The following is an 18,994-nucleotide window of genomic DNA, read 5'->3' on the forward strand; positions in this document are numbered from 1 at the left end:
TCACATTTTGGAAAAAGATAGATGTAATTTTTTTAGAAAACTATTTCTTACAAAGGCTGTTAATCTATTTGGGATTGCAAAAAACCTTGATCATTAGAACTCTGGTTTAGAGACAGGTGGGGGGGATAAAAACTACTCTGAACAAAAAAGTGCAAACATGTTTTTAAGTATTGGTATTAAGGACAGGTCCACATTTAATATATTTATATAATCTTAATGAAGGGGACTATATAATGACATCTTAAAGTTTTCAGATGACACATATTTTTCTTGAACAGTAAAATGCCAAGCTAATTAACATAACTACACATAAAAAGCCCTGTGAGATGACACAAAAGTGACAGGTAACTTTTACTGTGGGCAAGCACAAGGTAATACATGGAAGAGAGAATAATTATCCGAAATACACCAATGGATGAGCACTAATCTAGCAAGAAACCTGGCTTTTATCTAAAATAGTAATATTTTAGGATATTCTTTCAGGTTTGAACAAAATAAGTATAAGATAAATGTAAGTGGATGACAATTTACAAAATTATTACATAACGAGATTGAACAAGAACATAATATTAAAACATTAAAAGTAATGGATAGCAGAGCCAGAGCCATGAGATAGTGTTAGAGGTATAAGGGTATATGGTAAGGTACATAAGGAAATGCTATTATATAGCTTTTGATTATTAAAGTAAGATATTTTAGGATTATGTCCCTAAACTTTGAGTTTTTAATTTAAATTTTAAAGATTTTAATTTACTCTATGAAAGATACACTATGTATTTTTAAAAAATTATTCTTCAAGAAATGACCCATGAAATTAACTAGACATAATAGTAAATAGGGGGATAAAATTTTTACTGAAGTTCACAGAAACGTTTTTGTCATCTGTAGAACCATGTCAATGTGGCAGAAATAAAGAAATGAAACCCAGTTATGTTAACATTGATCTTGACTAAAATCTGTATGAAAATCCAGAGTAGATGTTACTTATCTGGATTTTCAGCAGTTTCCTCAGCTTTTCCAGCACACTAGAGTAAATACCTTTATAAAATTATAGAATATAACTTCCTCAGCCTTAGAGCTGTAGCCAACCATTGTTAAGAGTTCAGCTTGAGTTGATGGTTTTTTGAAAGTTCTCAGACACTACATGGTAACCCTGTTGCATAATTATATTACAGATGTGGACTTGCATATGGTTTCCTATAAGGCCCTGTATAAAGTATTACAATGGTTAAGAGATTGGGCTCTCAAGGCAGACTACCTACATTCAAATTTATGGTCACATACTAGCCTTGTGGCCTTGGGTAAATGGAAGAGTCAGTTTTCCTAATCTGTAAGATGGGGATGATAACAGTACCTTCCTGAAAGCTGTTGTGAAGAGTAATTCAACCTTTGTATGCAGAGCACTTAGTACAGTGCCTGAAACATAGTAAATACACTACATGTCTAAGGTTAAACACAAGTTTTAATTTAATAGAACAGGACTCTACTGCTTTGAATGTCAAACTGACACCACAGGCCTGTGTAGCCACAGGCAGTTGAATAAAGATATAAAATTTAATTCCTGACAATTTAGTAAAACATGTTAGCACTGTATTGATATGGTAACCCTGATGTCATGTTGTGCGTTGGTATGGTAAGGCTGAGTGGTAACCTTAATTGATATGGCCTTAGGCAAGATAAACATAGAAAGAGGGCTTCCCTGGTGGCGCAGTGGTTGAGAGTCCGCCTGCCGATGCGGGGGACACGGGTTCGTGCCCCGGTCCGGGGGGATCCCACATGCCACGGAGTGGCTGGGCCCGTGAGCCATGGCCGCTGAGCCTGCGCGTCCGGAGCCTGTGCTCCGCGACGGGAGAGGCCACAGCAGTGAGAGGCCTGCATACAGCAAAGAAAAACAAAAACAAAAAACATAGAAAGAAAACAAAGGGCATTGGAATACAGGTAATTAACAATAGCAGACTAGAAATGGTGTTCAGCAACTAGAAATGGAGTGGAAATGGAGCCTTCAAACACTGAGTAGCCTGGTTAGTAAATAAGCAAAATTGTTAGCACAGTCCTACCTGTATATAACAACTGCAGTCACAATTCATCCATCTCAGGGTATCTGTAATGTGGCAAGGACTGCTTTATAAGGAAAAATCTTTCAGCCACTTTAAATGTAGGGGTCTTACTATTATAAAACTCTTAGAGGAAAACATAGGCAGAACACTCTGACATAAATCACAGCAAGATCCATTTTGACCCACCTCCTAGAGAAATGGAAATCAAAACAAAAATAAACAAATGGGACCTAATGAAACTTCAAAGCTTTTGCACAGCAAAGGAAACCATAAACAAGACCAAAAGACAACCCTCAGAATGGGAGAAAATATTTGCAAATGAAGCAACTGACAAAGGATTAATCTCCAAAATTTATAAGCAGCTCATGCAGCTCAATATCAAAAAAACAAACAACCCAATCCAAAAATGGGCAAAAGACCTAACTAGACATTTCTCCAAAGAAGATATACAAATTGCCAACAAACTCATGAAAAGATGCTCAACATCACTAATCATTAGAGAAATGCAAATCAAAAATACATTGAGGTATCACCCCACACCAGAATGGCCATCATCAAAAAATCTACAAACAGTAAATGCTGGAGAGGGTGTGGAGAAAAGGGAACCCTCTTGCACTGTTGGTGGGAATGTAAACTGATATAGCCACTATGGAGAACAGTATGGAGGTTCCTTAAACAACTAAAAATAGAATTAATTACCATATGACCCAGCAATCCCACTACTGAGCATGTACCCTGAGAAAACCATAATTCAAAAAGAGTCATGTACCACAGTGTTCATTGCAGCACTATTTACAATAGCCAGGACATGGAAGCAACCTAAGTGTCCATTGACAGATGAATGGATAAAGATGTGGCACATATGTACAATGGAATATTAGCCATAAAAAGAAATGAAATTGAGTTATTTGTAGTGAGGTGGATGGACCTAGAGACTGTCATACACAGTGAAGTAAGTCAGAAAGAGAAAAAGAAATACCGTATGCTAACACATATATATGGAATCTAAAAAAATAAAATAAAAAATGGTTCTGAAGAACCTAGGGGCAGGACAGGAATAAAGACACAGATGTAGAGAATGGACTTGAGGACACGGGGAGGGGGAAGGGTAAGCTGGGAAGAAGTGAGAGATTGGCATGGACTTATATATACTACCAAATGTAAAATAGATAGTGGGAAGCAGCCGCATAGCACAGTGAGATGAGCTTGATGCTTTGTGACCACCTAGAGGGGTGGGATAGGGAGGGTGGGAGGGAGACTCAAGAGGGAGGAGATATGGGGATATATGTATATGTATAGCTGATTCACTTTGTTATAAAGCAGAAACTAACACAGCATTGTAAAGCAATTATACTCCAATAAATATGTTAAAAAAAATACAGGGGTCTTGTCAGCATTTTCTAACAGGAAGGGAATACTGTGCTTCATAAGTAAGAGAACTTTTAATCCTTGAATAGGCAGTTACTTGTAACTGTCCATTAATTCAGTAATTATTCTCTTGTATACTTAGTTTCCTTTGTTCTGGCAGAATTTCTATATAGGTGGGTCTAAATATGGGGTATAATGCTGAAGTGATCATTTTACCCTCCTTGTTTGTTACATTTAAGTGCACATATTTCAGTTGTGTTAAAGGGTATGACTTTAAGTGCTCTTCCAAAAATTTGATTTAAATTTCATTTGTAGGTACTGTGTATGATGTAAGTCACTATAATGCTTTGCTTAAAGTCTACCTTCAAAATGAGTATAAATTTTCACCAACTGACTTCTTGGAAAAAATGGAGAAAGCAAACATTCAACCAAATCGAGTAAGTAGTTGTTATTATAAATGTTTATTGGTCATATCCACTTTTATTTTTACCCAGAAAAAAAAATTTTTTAGGCAGTATTAACTGGCCCATTTCATTGACAGGTGACATACCAAAGGTTGATTGCTGCTTATTGTAATATGGGAGATATTGAAGGTGCCAGGTATGTAGTTCTATGAATGTATGTTTAAGCCAACAACTTTGTAAGTCTTGTAAACCTAGAATATTTTCATTCTTTTTTTTTTTTTAAGTTTCTACTTAGTAAGAAAATTATTTCAGAAGTATTTTAACCTAGCAAATTTGGTCATATGACTTAGATAAAATAGAAAATTTTGTAAAAGGGGAAATGTAATTGAAAATTGCTATTTTAATTAAAAATTTCATTTACTGGAGCAGAAGTTTAAAATTGTTGAGGTACATAGCTGACTTTACTTTTTTTTTAATTGCTGTTTCCAAAAGTAAATGTTCTTAACCATTTGCACTGTATTCATTTATAAAACTGATAATATTCTCTTTTTTCAGTGATTTGTATAAAATTAGTTATGACATTTCTCTGCTCATGTAAAATTTATTAATACTTTTGGATGGAGGGTTTAGGAAATAAGAAATAAATTGAAATGTACAATCTCATTTTTAATGAAATGAATCACTAAACTTTATGCTTTTTAAAGGTTAATTAGTACAGAAGAAACAATCAGATTTTTAAAACTTACCTAGTGTTTTTAACAAGAGTACTTCAAGACTATTGATAGAACTTCAAGGAGTGGAATTTTGTGTGCACATGTTGTAAAAGGTGTTTTTCATGTGTATTTCCAAGAAGTATTTTTATTTCTCTTTTGTTGCAGCAAGATTCTTGGATTTATGAAAACTAAGGATCTTCCAGTCACAGAGGCAGTATTCAGTGCTCTTGTTACAGGGCATGCAAGAGCTGGGTAATGTTCCACCTAAGGTTTTATTCTCAAGTGAGATTTAAATTACAGAAAATTATTGTGGAAAATTCTTAAACTATGTTTATCTACCTCTCAAAAAAAATCTTGAGTGTGTGTGGTAGAACATGCACATCTTAAAATAAATTATTCTTAAATTTATCTGTTTCATCAAACTTTTATTTGAAGATTTCAGTTTTAAAAATTGGACTTGATCCAAAGTAACTGACTTTGTAAAGTTTATTAACTACTCTGCTAGTGACCTGGAAAATATTTTTATTTTTGAAGAATAATTTACTAAATGTTATTCTTTCCTAAAAAGGTAAATTTAAGTCACAACATACCAAGTGAAAGAGGGCACGTTATTTAATATCTATGTAATTATTATTTAATTTGGTTTCTCTTTTGGAAAAGTTACCTATAAAAATTTGAGATGTTTATGATCTTTATTATTTCAGAAATCTGTTACCAGTTTAATATGTATTTATTCTTTTCTGATGTTAACGATTCTAAATGGTACTTAAGAATTTTAATTTTAATAAGCGTAAGTAATACTTTCTAGATTAAATGATATGACATTTGGCAGTATTATGGTAATCTATTTTATTTTCTTTGAATTAACTTACAGAGATATGGAGAATGCAGAAAATATTCTCACAGTGATGAAAGAGGCTGGAATTGAGCCTGGTCCAGACACATACCTAGCACTGTTGAATGCATATGCCGAGAAGGGTGACATTGACCATGTTAAACAGGTGTGACTTATATAAATAAACATACTTTAAAATCATTTGTATAAACTGTGCTACATTTTGCAGGATGCAGAAAAGTGTAGTTTATATGTTTTTAAAGATATCTCTTGTAGACAGTCTTGAAGGAGAATTCTTACTATAGTTCAGTACTTTGGTGTTGATGTAACAGTTATTGTTGGAATAGAATGTTTTTCTGTTTCATAAAAGAAGTCTTAAACCTTTAGATGGTATGTGTTTCTAATTTTTTAAAATCTTGGTATTTTAATTTATTTAGCTTTAATAAAAAAAACAAACTTGTGCCTAACTTGTTCTTCTAATTTCTGGAACTGTCTATAGACCCTGGAGAAAGTGGAGAAGTCTGATCTTTACCTTATGGATCGTGATATATTGCAAATTATCTTTAGCTTCAGTAAAGCTGGATATCCTCAATATGTCTCAGAAATTTTGGAAAAAATTACATATGAAAGAAGATATATTCCAGGTAGTTTTACAGTTTTTACTTTCATGATTTTTCTAAAAATAAGAATTACTATTTCTATATGATGGAAAGGGCATTCTTTAACAATAGGGTATTGTGGTAGATGAACATAGGATTCTTTTAAAGTCAGCTTAATAAACTGAAAAACTTGAGTGAATGAATACGTGGGAATGTTTTGATTTGGAAGTGTTTCACTATTATGTAGGCAGATAAATCCTTTTCGTATTTGTAGTTCATAAGTTTGTCTTTCATATTGGTAGCAGTGTAGAAATATTGTTCAAATCGGTAACAAAAGATGTCTTTGTTTTCTTTCCAGATACAATGAACCTCATTTTGCTTTTAGTCACAGAAAAATTGGAAGATACAGCATTGCAGATTTTATTAGCATGTCCTATATCAAGGGAAGACAGTCTGAGTGACTTTGGCAGTTTCTTTTTACGACACTGTGTGACTATGAATACGGTATTTACATAGTCCATTTTTTCTTTGTAGACAATGTAATTGGCAGTGAAATAATATTCTTTAAAATAAGAGAACGTATTATGAGATTAGACCAACTATAAATATTAAGAGAAGTTTGTTTTTGTGTTGGAAGATTATTGGATAGAAAGAGGGTGAGAAGTTCAAATTTTTTATCTCAAAAGTGGTAGAATATTTGCAGAAGGTCAAATGGTAGGATATTTGCAGATTCAGCTGATGTGGTGCCTTTCTTTTCTAGCCTGCAGAGAAGCTTAAAGACTACTGTAAGAAGTTAAAGGAAGCCCAGATGCACACATCTCCTTTCCAGTTCACACTCCACTGTGCTTTACTAGCCAAAAAAATGGGTACTATATTCTCGTAATTGAAACCCACATAAGTAAGTTTTGCTGAGGTAGCTTTGTAATATTTTATGGTGTCTCTTTCAGATTTGGCAAAAGCTCTAATGAAGGCTCTGAAGGAAGAAGGTTTTCCTATCAGAACTCATTATTTCTGGCCATTACTAGTTGGACATAAGAAGGAGAAAAATGTTCAAGGTTAGGTTTTACCTTTTACAGATTTAATAGTGGTTTAGATATCCAGTATAACAGTTTCTACACACATTTAATTATTTGGGAAAACATGCTTGTTAGATCTTATGAGAAAATAGAATTAAGTCGTAGTAAAGTATTAGGTAAACGTTTAAAAAACAAACATAATGGATTTCTTTCATCTTAATTTCATTTTTTTTTTTTTTTTTTTTGCGGTACACGGGCCTCTCACTGTTGTGGCCTCTCCCGTTGCAGAGCATAGGCTCCGGATGCGCAGGCTCAGTGGCCATAGCTCACAGGCCCAGCCGCTCCGCGGCCTGTGGGATCTTCCTGGACCAGGGCACGAACCCGTGTCCCCTGTGTCGACAGGCGGACTCCCAACCACTGCGCCACCAGGGAAGCCCTTAATTTCATTTCTTAATTCATCTCTGATCTTGATATTCAGACTTGTGATTGTGGTTTTAAATAGTTCATTGTTTTTAAGTTTTTCAAAAAACTGTTTAGTTCTTGATTTTACATACATACAGTGTTTGAAATTAGTTTAGCCTTATTAAAGATAAAATATATACAATCAGACCATTTTCTTTGTGGACCAGTCTATTTCTTCTTAACTGAGCTGAGTTAAAATAATAGGAAAGGCAGGAAAACTTTTATTGCAAAATGAATGCTCATGACCTGACAGCCAACTGATTGAAGGACAGAAATGTTCAATCTTTCAGGTTCTTAAGTACGTTTAAGCATTTAGCATACTTTTACCTGTACACATGGGATGTCTATAGGATATGAATAAGAATTGAACAAATATTAAATTTTAGAGTACAGTATCTAATTCTTTGGTTTGCATTATTGGTAATTCAGAAAGAGTAGTCTCATAAAAAGATGCTTTTAACAGAAGTACTTCCCCCTTGGGGAAACAAAAAATGGTCTTTTTCATTTTATCTCGCCGTATAATGTGCTTTAGAATGAGATGCAGAGTTGTTAGTATGACATTGGGTGACAAACAAAATGCACAAACAACAAAAAAAAGTGCTTTTAGCAGACTTTCATATTGCAATTTTATTTAAATATATAGCCGTCTTCTGGTTTAAAGGAAATAGTGAAACAAGTATTCCCTAATTGTTTCTGGCTGTAAAAGTCTCTAAATCCTTTTTAGAAAAATTTTTGTGAAAACAACATGCTAGTTGATTAACTCTTTGCATATCCTCCAGTTCTGAAAACTCTAAGAGTTAACCTTTAACCCTAGTATTTTTGAACCACAGAAAGTTTACATCATTCCATGAAAATCTTTGGCCATGTTAGTATTGTCCACAATACACAGATATGAAAATACTTTTGGTACTCCTGTTGAAATGTTTGTTTATTCATCAGGTAAATTTCCTTTTCTCAGCCTATCATGGTATCTAGACTTGAACTGGTTACTACATTTTTACTACTTAGTAAACATGAAAGAATTCAGGTAATTCTTTCCATAGTTGTAGCTCAAACTAGTAGAAAAGTGGACTTTATCTTGAAGCCATTTTTTTCTTAGAATCATAGAATCAAAGGTGCCTTGTTGAAAGCTCACATTATATTAATGAAGGAACTGAGAGCCCAGAGAGATTCAGTGGCTGATCTTAGGTTCCACATCTAGTTGTCAGAAGTGCTGGGATTAGAACTAGGATTTCTGTCCTCCTGTTGTAAATACTTATTTTTAATACCGTAACACCTCCATATTAGACACTTGTAAATATGCCGTACTTGTTTTATAAAAATTCTTAGCTATTGGTTAAAAATTAGGTATCGATTTTGGCATTAAGGACATATTTTAAAAGTGGTACCAAGTTTTTTAATCAGTGAAGGTTTTAACTGGAAAAATAGGAAAGCTGGAAAGTTAACTTGAGAGTACAAGAGATTGTCAGCTGTTTTACAGTTTTTAAAAAGTACTTTCTCCTTTGCAGGAAGTCCTGAAATAGAGTAAAGTATGTATTCTATAGTCTTTTCTTCATGTAACAGGGAAATGGCTGTATATATTCTATATAGTTTCTTTAGTGTAAGATAAGAAAGTAAGATTCTTTTTAGTGCAGTGAATTTGTTTTTTGTCTGGGGAAAGTCATTATAAACTGGTAGAAATAAATAATTAACAGAAGAAAATAATGGCTACAGAGATGGAGGATGTAGAGGAGTGTTTCATAAGGAATAAATAAAACCCTTCAGGAAATCAAAGAAAGGTATGTAGAGGTCAGATCAGACTGAACCAAGTGTTCAACAATAGGATGATCAAACTTTCATTGAATTCTAGAATTTTCCTGGCTGCAAATTTGGCTAACCCTTAAAAAAGATTCTTATAATGACTTCCTCATGGCTTATCTTGCTAGTATTTTTCTCTGTTGTGCAAATGGAAAAGTCCTCTCTTAGAATTTTAGCAAATTGGCCCAAGTGAGAGGAAATAATGCAGAGTGATTGAGGGATTATCTACATCCCTTGGTATATTTAGGAAACATGAAAATAAGAATATAAAACAGGTAAAATATAAAAGGAAGGGCTGGTATGAAAACCTAAATGCCAGTTGAGTGAATGGTTGAGTAGATGATACTTTTTAAAAAGTAAGAAATTGCCTCCTCGTAAAGTGAGCGCTCTGGGCAGAGTCTAAAATTATGTGGAGTAAAGAGTCCTAGTTGGTGGAATTTGTTCAGGAAAACCATATATCTTTCCCAATAGTTTGAACTACTTTAATTCTTATAAAACTTTTTGAATGGAGACTTTCCTTTAGATTCATAAACTTTCTTGTGCCTACATTTGATATATTTTTACTAGATTGTTTAGATTTTCTAAGTTCACAGAGGTTTGGGATCCTCGTTTATCTAAGTTAATATATGATTATTTTAATCTTTTATTTTAAAAAGAAATATGAATTGTATTTTTGAGGATATTTGTAGGTATGTCAGATCAATCACCTTTCTTTCTCCTTATTGAGAAGTGTTTCCCTCTTCCTGTCCAACTATAGTTACTGAAGGGAATATCCTTGTGTGCTTCCTCAGAGTGCTTGAGGGAGTGATTGAACTTGGCTGAGCAATGGTGTGAACCCAGGTTTTCTTAAACCTGCTTTAGTTTCAGTTGGAAAGATACATGAGTTACAAATGCTACCAACCCAGGTCATCTAAATGAGCAGAATGCACTCCCCTCCCTGAAAAACATTATTGGAAAAATAAATTAAGAGAATAAAATATATTTGAGGCATAGATGATGAGGGGAAGTGTTTGTATAGGAATAGGAATCTTCTATCTGCAATCAATTTGTTGGCCTGTTTTCAAACATTAGAAAATGAAATAGAGTTACCTTATGCTAAATTTTAGAAATTATTAGAGTATTTTAAGACAGCTAAAAAAATTAAATCACTGTTACTGTTAACATTTGTTTAGTATTTTTAGGGTTTCACACTTTTTTTTTTTTTTTTTTAGTTTTAATGACCATCCTGAGAAGTAAATAGGCAGCTGTATTATCATTCCTGTATGCAAAATGACTTGATCCCACATCCTTCTGATTGGAGGGAAAAGTGTAGGTTTTTGCAGTTTTGTAGTGTTACAAGCACCTGCCAGCAATTAGGAGACAAGGTTTCTTTTTCAAGACACGTCTCTGATCTTGAAGAAATCGCTTACTTTAACACTTTTGTTAAAATACAGATTATTGGACTTCTAAAGGCATTTCCGGCTTTATTTAAATAGAGAAGTATACACCCCCCTTCTCCCTGCCCACCCAGTAGGCTGAAATGAAAGCCTTGTTAGTATGAACCTGATATATTGATCTAAACTTAGTTGTAATACTGCGGTTCTTTTTGTTCAGTATGTTCTGTTTTTTCTATTGTCTTCCATCTTCCTGTAGGCCTAGACCACAGAATTTCTTCCATACCTGTGGGTAATATTTACAATTTTTGAATCTTATAGGTCAGAAAATTGTTCTATTTATTGAGTGCCTTGACTCGTATTGCCTTGCTTAATCCATGGATGGTGGGTAGAAGGATCAAGCCAAAAGGTACATGTTAAAGTGTCTAGAAGGCACGGTTCTGGCATATTGCCATTTCTAGTGTGTAAGCTAAGAAAATGGCTCAGAAAAGTGGAGTTACTTGCTCAGATTTACACTGCCATTAAGTGGAAGAACCCGGGTTGAAAGGTAGGTCTCTTTAAATTGCAAAACCTGTTTTTGTTTTGTCACTTCTCTGTAGTGTCTTATCAGACAAAGCAGTCAATACTGGCCAGAAGGGACATTGAGGACATTAGATTAGCACAAGACTATTACAAGTAATTGAAAAGCAGCTAAAAAGAAAAGAAAAGCAGCTATGTCCTCCTGTCAGGTGCTCAGTAATCTTTGCATATGAAGAAGAGCACAGGGCTTCCCTGGTGGCACAGTGGTTGAGAGTCCGCCTGCCGATGCAGGGGACACGGGTTCGTGTCCCGGTCTGGGAGGATCCCACATGCCGTGGAGCGGCTGGGCCCGTGAGCCATGGCCGCTGAGCCTGCGCATCCGGAGCCTGTGCTCTGCAGCAGGAGAGGCCACAACAGTGAGATGCCCGCGTACTGCAAAAAAAAAAAACAACACTTTTGTCTTGGAAAGATTTCCTCTCACCCCATTCCTCTAATCTCTTCTCTCTGCAGTATTTAGTCATGTCAAGTTTTATTTTGTAGATCCATATTGCTCTGTGATAGCAGTGGTGTTTTATGATCTCTGTTCAATTGGGATACTGGAAATTACTAAGCATCTTGCTTGTTTTCATTTTTCTTTTAATTTCTAGGGTATTTCCTTAGCACTTTCTCCTGAATTAATAGGGAGAGATGAAGGAAGGAGCAATAAAATTTTTTCATTTATCATCTTATTATCCAGTTCTGTTGTTCTTTCTCTTTCAGATAAACAAAATGCTGAGTACTTTTCCTACATTATAATTCAGAAAGTAAATGAACTGAACTTTTTGATTTTTTTGTTAATTTATTCCAAGTTCCTCATCTTTGTGCTTCTAAATTTGATTTTACAGGTATAGTTGAAGTCCTCAAAGAAATGCATGAAATAGGAGTAACTCCTGATCAGGAGACATACATAAATTACGTGTTTCCATGCTTTGATAGTGTAAAGTCAGTTCGTGCTATTTTGCAGGTGAGTGCAAGTGTGGTTTTAATTTCATAATTGAAGAACATTTTTCCTCCCTAATGTTTTGTGGTAATCAAAGAAAAAAAAAAGTCACTGAGCTGAGACTAAAATGGTTATGTTGGTATATAATTTTCTGAAGCTTTGTAAAAATATTGGTTAGTGTAACAGCTGTAGTTTTTTTTTTTTAATATTTATTTATTTATTTTGGCTGCACCAGGTCTTAGTTGTGGCATGTGGGATCTTTAGTTGTGACATTCAGGCTTCTTAGTTGTGGCATGTGAACTCTTAGTTGCAGCATGCGTACGGGATCTAGTTCTCCTACCAGGGATCGAACCTGGGCCCCCTGCATTGGGAGTATGGAATCTTACCCACGGGACCACCAGGGAAGTCTAGCATCTGTAGCTACTAAACTTAAAAGTCTTATAAAGGTGAAGTAGTATTTTTCTTGTGTGTTGAAAAGACAGTATGTCAATATCAGACAAAATTTAAATGAAATAGTTTCACTCTTTAATCCCACTCTACAGTGCAACTGCACCTTTCATTTTTGAATATTACTTTTCACCTCTATATGAATTTTCATAATAAACTCTTAGTATATTTACTATTCTGTTTTTTTTTTTTTTTTGTAAGTAATCTTTTGTTTGACCCCAGAGCATTGTTTTCCTGCCAGATAATTCCTCTGCCCACCAGAATAAGTAAGGCATTTATAAAGGGGCATATGAAAAATTGACCCAGTGCACTGGGGCAGCAATGGTTACACTTTCCATTTTCAGAATAAAGTGCTATGCAATTAGGAACAAAATGGCGGAGTATCACACATTTTAGTAAGAAATATTTTGTTCAGAAGACCTGTTTCCTAGGTGGTTATTCACATAACGCCTTTATTTTTCTAATATTGTGTTAGAGTGTTCTTTTCTTTCCTTGAAATGATTTCATAATTCCAGTCCTCTTCAAGGGAGAGTTTATGTCTTGAGTGTCTTTACCTTTCTTCCCTGAGTATTTAACAGTGTATTTTGACACTGTACTATACATATTTTACTGTTAAAAAAGTAATTTTCCCACATGTTCTTTTTCCCCAAAGCCTACTTTTTTCACGGCACCTTTACATTATAGTGTGTAATTCCACAAATAATTGTTTATGTTTGTATGATGTTTTGTTGTGTGGATATACTGTAATTTATCTTTATTCATTTCTTATTATTGATTAGTTAATTTTCAATATTGTGCTATTATTATAAAGTGGTTCAGTAAACATGTTTGGCTAAATTTCAGCCCATATACTTAAATTATTAAATACGATGTTGAGATAAGTCATTAGCCATTTGAAGTTAAATAAAAATAAATTTGATCTTTACCTCATTATATGTCTTAAAATATCATTTTAGATCAGTGCATTCAATTTTCATTTTGTTGTTAATTAGAGAATTGTTCTAATGTCTTCAATAGTAAACTCTTCCTAGAAGGAAGACACTCTAAGGGTAACAGATTATATGAATTTGAAGATAAGCATTTAATTTGGGATGTTGGAACTGTATCTCATAGCTTTTGCTGAAGTTTGGTTATTCAGTTTATTTGCATTATTTTAGAAAACGGTCTTTTTTAAATGAAGGATTATCAGAATACGGTCATATAAAGAAATGGGAAAACAGGAAGTTTGAATGACATATCAAAATATTTTTAGCTGAGGTGTATTATCATTGAAATATGCTTTATCCCTAGGAAAATGGATGTCTACATGAAGATAGTATATTTTCTCAAGCTGAATTGAGAATTGAAGCAGTAAATGGAAACTTAGACTATATTTTATCATTTTGTAAGTATGCAGCATTAGAAGAAAGCTTGACAGGTGTTAATTTCAGTTACTTTTGAGGGCATACAGGGTGGTTCATGCCCTCACTGCCTGCCTCAGGTAGTTGAAAGTATTTTCCTCAAAAGCAAGGAAGTTTTTATATGTTTTATTTAAGTTAGTCTTATAAGATAGTTTATGAGTTTAACTTGTAGATAATTTGGAAGTAACTTTAAAGTTAATAGGACCTTGGAGATAACATGGTGTTAGGTTGGACTGGGGACCCAGAGGACTTGGGTCCATGTTTATAATTTAGCTGCTGATTATAGTACCTGAAACAAATACCCGTATTGTTCTTTCAGTTTTATGAAATGGGATAGTATTGCCTATCTGTCTACCTTGTGGGAGTTGTGAGAACCATATGAGATCTTGCTTTTGAAAGTGTTTTCTAAACTAATGCTTATTATGGCCCTAAGTGACACGAAGCCATCTCCCAGTCCTCATTATTAAAAACACAGTAAATGTTTCCAAACACTTATAAATGATAGGGTGCTTTACAACGTTCATCACATGTTAATAAACTTCCTCCATTGATAGATGAAGAAAGGCAGAGAGATGTTAAATGATTTGCCCAAAGTTAGTGATTGAGTCAGAACCAAGATCATCTAATCTTATGAACTTATTTTTCCACTATACTATGTTTTAATTTAATAAATTAGACATTTTTTAATTTTAATTTTTAACATATCTATGGCATTATCTTGACAGTGTTTCATATCTTGTGAAAGAGATATCATTTAAAAATAAATATACAAACATCAATTTCTAGCACACTGAAATGTTAAAAGTTAAGATTTTATTAACGTATATTCAAATTGTGTAAGTGGAAGCTTTGTTAAAACCAGATTACTGGTATATATTATCTGTGTTTGAGATATTTAAAATAGTTTATTGTATTATTATAAAGGGGAAGGCGAAGTGTTCAGTATGAAAGCGTTGACTGTTAGAGGTGTAGTTATTTGAGTGTAAGGTTGAGTATTAATGCTGGCTGCTATCCGAGAGTATTGATTTTGCCTTCTACTCTGTATAATATATAGATTTTCCATACTGACAAGATGAAAACAGAAGCATTAGCTGAGGAATCTAGGTGCATAAGGTGGATACATGAGAGCTGCCTTTTCCCTTTATCATACCATCCATTCCACTTCATTGTCAATCTCTTGAAATTTTTCACACTTGTTTGTTGCTAAGGAAACTAGATGCTTTTTGTCAGCAGCCTTCCAGCTTGCTGAGATGTTTCTGGTCACCTTTTTTTTTTTTTTTTTTGGTCACCTTTTTAATGAATAAAAACTTGATAATATTCTGTAAAATACTAATTTGAATAGTTTAGAAATAAGTTTCCAAGAGGTTGTTTATTAAATGTGAAGAAGAAAAATGCCATGAACTTAAAGACTAAAGAAGATTTCAGCTTCCTCACCCTTTGAATTACAGATCTTTGAAGAGCAGTTAGTTCTATAATTGCTGGTATTCCCTGTAGGCTGCTTATAGATAGGCACTTTTGGTTACTACAAGGAATGGCAGGTAGTAGAGAAAAGTAAATGGCTTGTCTTTTTTTTTTTTTTTTTTTTTGCGGTGGGGTGGTTACGCCGGCCTCTCACTGTTGTGGCCTCTCCCGTTGCGGAGCACAGGCTCCGGACGCGCAGGCCCAGCGGCCATGGCCCACGGGCCTAGCCGCTCCGCGGCATGTGGGATCTTCCCGTACCGGGGCACAAACCCGCGTCCCCTGCATCGGCAGGCGGACTCTCAACCACTGCGCCACCAGGGAAGCCCTTGTCTTTTTTTTTTAAATTGAGGTATAATTGATATACAATATTATATTAGTTTCAGGTGTACAACATAATGATTCAATATTTGTGTATATTGCAAAGTGGTCACGACAGTAAGTCTGGTTAACATTCGTCCACATACGTGGTTACAAAAATTTTTTTTTCTTGTGATGAGGATTTCAAAGATCTACTCTCTCAACAACTTTCACATATGAAATATAGCATTATTAACTGTAGTCACCATGCTGTACATTCCATCCCCCTGACTTATTAAATGGCTTATTTTGATCAAGTTTGTGGAGTAGTAAGAAACATTTTCCCACTTGATTTTATAGGCATGGAAATTAATTTGATCAAGCAAAATTAAAGGTTACCGAAAAGCATGTGGTGTATCCACTTTAAAATTCCTGAGTGACTAAATACAGCTCATTTCAGAGACGATTTTTAGAGTTTTAAATGCCACATGAAACCACTGAGAAACTTATGCTTCCTGTTCAAGGGATCTAACAGTCAGTCTAAAGTATTTCTCCTTGTGTGTGCGGGTTAAATTTTTATTCATATTTAGGGAGATGAGCAAATATTAAAACCTACTGTGATTTTTCCCATGAGTTTTTTTTTAAGTTAACCAGCTATCTTAATCTTTACCTAAACTGTATTTATTAATTCTGTCTTCAGAATTTGCCTCCACTATGAGTTCCTATCTAATTCCATCCCTCTTGAATCATTCAGCAGCTGCTTTGCATATATACTGAAAAGATTAAAACAATTACTTATAACATGGCACTATTTTAATATAGTGACAGGGAAAAATAAATTCAGGATATGCCTACTGTGATTCTGTCCCAAGATAATTATGGCAAGGGTTATGTGGAGAACCAGGTCTTATGCATTAAGGCCTGATTCTTATACTAAGGCAAATCAGGCTTAGAATGTCAGCATTGAAACATACAAGGCTGTATAAATACCAAAATGAATAGTAGAGCAAACAAATCATCAGAAAAGTGAAAGATCAGTATAAATCAGTTACATAACAGAGGTAAAGAGGTTATTATGACTTTAGGTTGTCACTCTTGCATGAATGCAGGTCATAGATCATGTGGAAAATAGAATGAGGAAGTGTGAGTGGTTCAACAGAATCCAACAACACTCTCAGAAAAGAACTTTCCCCCTCATCTTCTGTCTTTAAAGGGTAGTTAAAGTCTCTCCCTTCATAGTGCCATGTTGTCCAGTAACATACAGTCTTGGTATGTGTACCAGACTGACTTTGAGTATGCTGGTAGATTAGTTAATTGCCATTTATAGAAAAGAATATTTATAAATTCATTAGTTGTATAGATTTATGTAAATGAAGTAAAGTGTTTTAAAAGGATAGCTTATATTGCCAGTATATATTTCTGCAATTTCTAATTAACTTTGTATGCAAACTTTAACATTTTAAAAATAATATTTCCCAGATGAAAATTGAAAGGTGTTGGTATAAATGTGCTTTCAAATAAATTGATAATTTAAGTTTTTGGTTTTGGTCTGGGGTTTTATGATGATTATTTTCTTTTGCAGTGGAATCAAATACATTGCCTCTCTCATTTGCTTCATTGAGAGGCAGCCTAATTCTAGGCTTTAGGAGGTAAGATGATCACCTTATATAATCTTTGCCTGAATATAGACTGATTTCTCCTTTTTGACGTACTGTGTGAGGAAAGAAACAGATATTCTTATCTTCCAGTATACTAGTTACCTGAAATAACCTTATCTATTTTATTCTTCCTACTAAGTAGTTGTGAGTTTAGGCTGCCTTTTTTTATCATCTATTCCAAGAAATTCATACTGATTTGGTAGAGGTCTTGTTTCAAAAAAAGAAAGCACTCTTTGAATATGGCAGGTTGGAGTTATAGACAGATTTGCATGTATATTTGATTTATACTTTGAGCATTTAATTACAAGAGGAATTTTATTCAGTGTAATACTACTCTCCTCCTCGGTGTGCTCAGGGAATGTTAATGACCTTTTTTCCCAATTTTGTTGTTTTGAAAATATTCAAACATAAAGACAAGTTGAGTGGTAAAGGAAATACTCACATACCCTTTATGTAGATCACCAATTGTTGATATTTTGCCATATTGACTTGCTTTCTCTCTCATACACTTTTTCTATAATATATACATATGGACATATACATATATACACTTTTTCTCCTTTTTTGCTGAACTCCTTGAAGTTGTAGACATCATGATACTGGATCCTTCAATATATCTCTCTTAAGAATAAGGTCATCATCTATGTAATCACAATACCAGTATCACTCCTAAAAATTAACAATACTATAATATCAGCTAATATACATTGTGTTAAGATTGTCCCAGCTGTTCTAAAATTCTTTTACAGCTGTTTTACTTTTTGAGGATTCAGTTAAGTTCATGCATGGTATTTGATTGCTATCTCTTTATTCTCTTAAAAACAATTCCCTACTTTTTTGGTGGTGGTGGGGAAAGAGTCAAGGCTTCTTTCTCTATAGAATGTCCCTCTCATATTTTGTGTTTACCTAATTTTTCCCTCACGATCAGACTCAGATTGAACATTTTTAGCAAGTATATTTCATAGGTGATTGGCAGTTCTTAAGGAATATAATGTCAGGTGTCTAACTTTGGTGCCATCAGCTAATTTTGATCATTTGCTTACATTGGTGGCCCCCACTTCTCTTCCTTGCAAAGGAATCTCATCTCCTTTGTAATTAGTAAGGCGTCTGTGGGGTGATACTTTGAGATAGTGCGTCTACCCTGTTTCCTAGCACCTTTCACTCAGTGGTGATAGTAGCCATTGGTAGTCCTTGTTGAATCAGGTGTTAGCAGAGGTGGTTGCAAAAGGGTAAGTTTCTAATATTGTCATTCTTTCTTTGTTTGTAATGTTAATGACTTCTGATATTGATCCCAGTAATTTTTAGACTGTTTGTTGATGGAAGCACTAGGTTTTCTGTTGACATCTCCGGAACCTCCATTGCAGGCAAGAAGAGATAGAACAAGTAGGAGGGATTCTTGTTGCCATTCTTTATTTAGCCAGTGCAGTTCCACTCCTCTCGTACACCTACATACATTTAAATAATTGCCGTTTTCCTGAAGTTAAGAAAAAAAAAAAACCAAGGTCTGTGCCTATAAAGTTTGAAAATACAGAACACATAATCAAGTAGATAAAAATGCTAGTAGAGCCAGATTTTAAAACAAGAACCCATAATGCATTATGAAGTGAAA

At 34.3% G+C, this 18,994-nt stretch overlaps 1 protein-coding gene across 1 annotated transcript in view; it reads left to right on the top strand.

The window, feature by feature from the left end:
- The window catches only part of LRPPRC (leucine rich pentatricopeptide repeat containing), a 104,102-nt gene that overhangs the window by 18,323 nt on the left and 66,785 nt on the right, over positions 1 to 18,994 (top strand). Inside the window, exons 4-14 of the mRNA XM_067703110.1 lie at positions 3,741 to 3,862; positions 3,967 to 4,025; positions 4,708 to 4,794; positions 5,417 to 5,543; positions 5,877 to 6,021; positions 6,335 to 6,480; positions 6,737 to 6,842; positions 6,924 to 7,031; positions 12,028 to 12,146; positions 13,860 to 13,953; positions 17,310 to 17,376. Coding sequence (XP_067559211.1) covers positions 3,741 to 3,862; positions 3,967 to 4,025; positions 4,708 to 4,794; positions 5,417 to 5,543; positions 5,877 to 6,021; positions 6,335 to 6,480; positions 6,737 to 6,842; positions 6,924 to 7,031; positions 12,028 to 12,146; positions 13,860 to 13,953; positions 17,310 to 17,376 — 1,180 coding nt within the window. The remainder of the gene's footprint in view (positions 1 to 3,740; positions 3,863 to 3,966; positions 4,026 to 4,707; positions 4,795 to 5,416; positions 5,544 to 5,876; positions 6,022 to 6,334; positions 6,481 to 6,736; positions 6,843 to 6,923; positions 7,032 to 12,027; positions 12,147 to 13,859; positions 13,954 to 17,309; positions 17,377 to 18,994) is intronic.

Source organism: Pseudorca crassidens, chromosome 14 (genome assembly GCF_039906515.1).
Source record: "Pseudorca crassidens isolate mPseCra1 chromosome 14, mPseCra1.hap1, whole genome shotgun sequence".
Taxonomy (NCBI): domain Eukaryota; kingdom Metazoa; phylum Chordata; class Mammalia; order Artiodactyla; family Delphinidae; genus Pseudorca; species Pseudorca crassidens.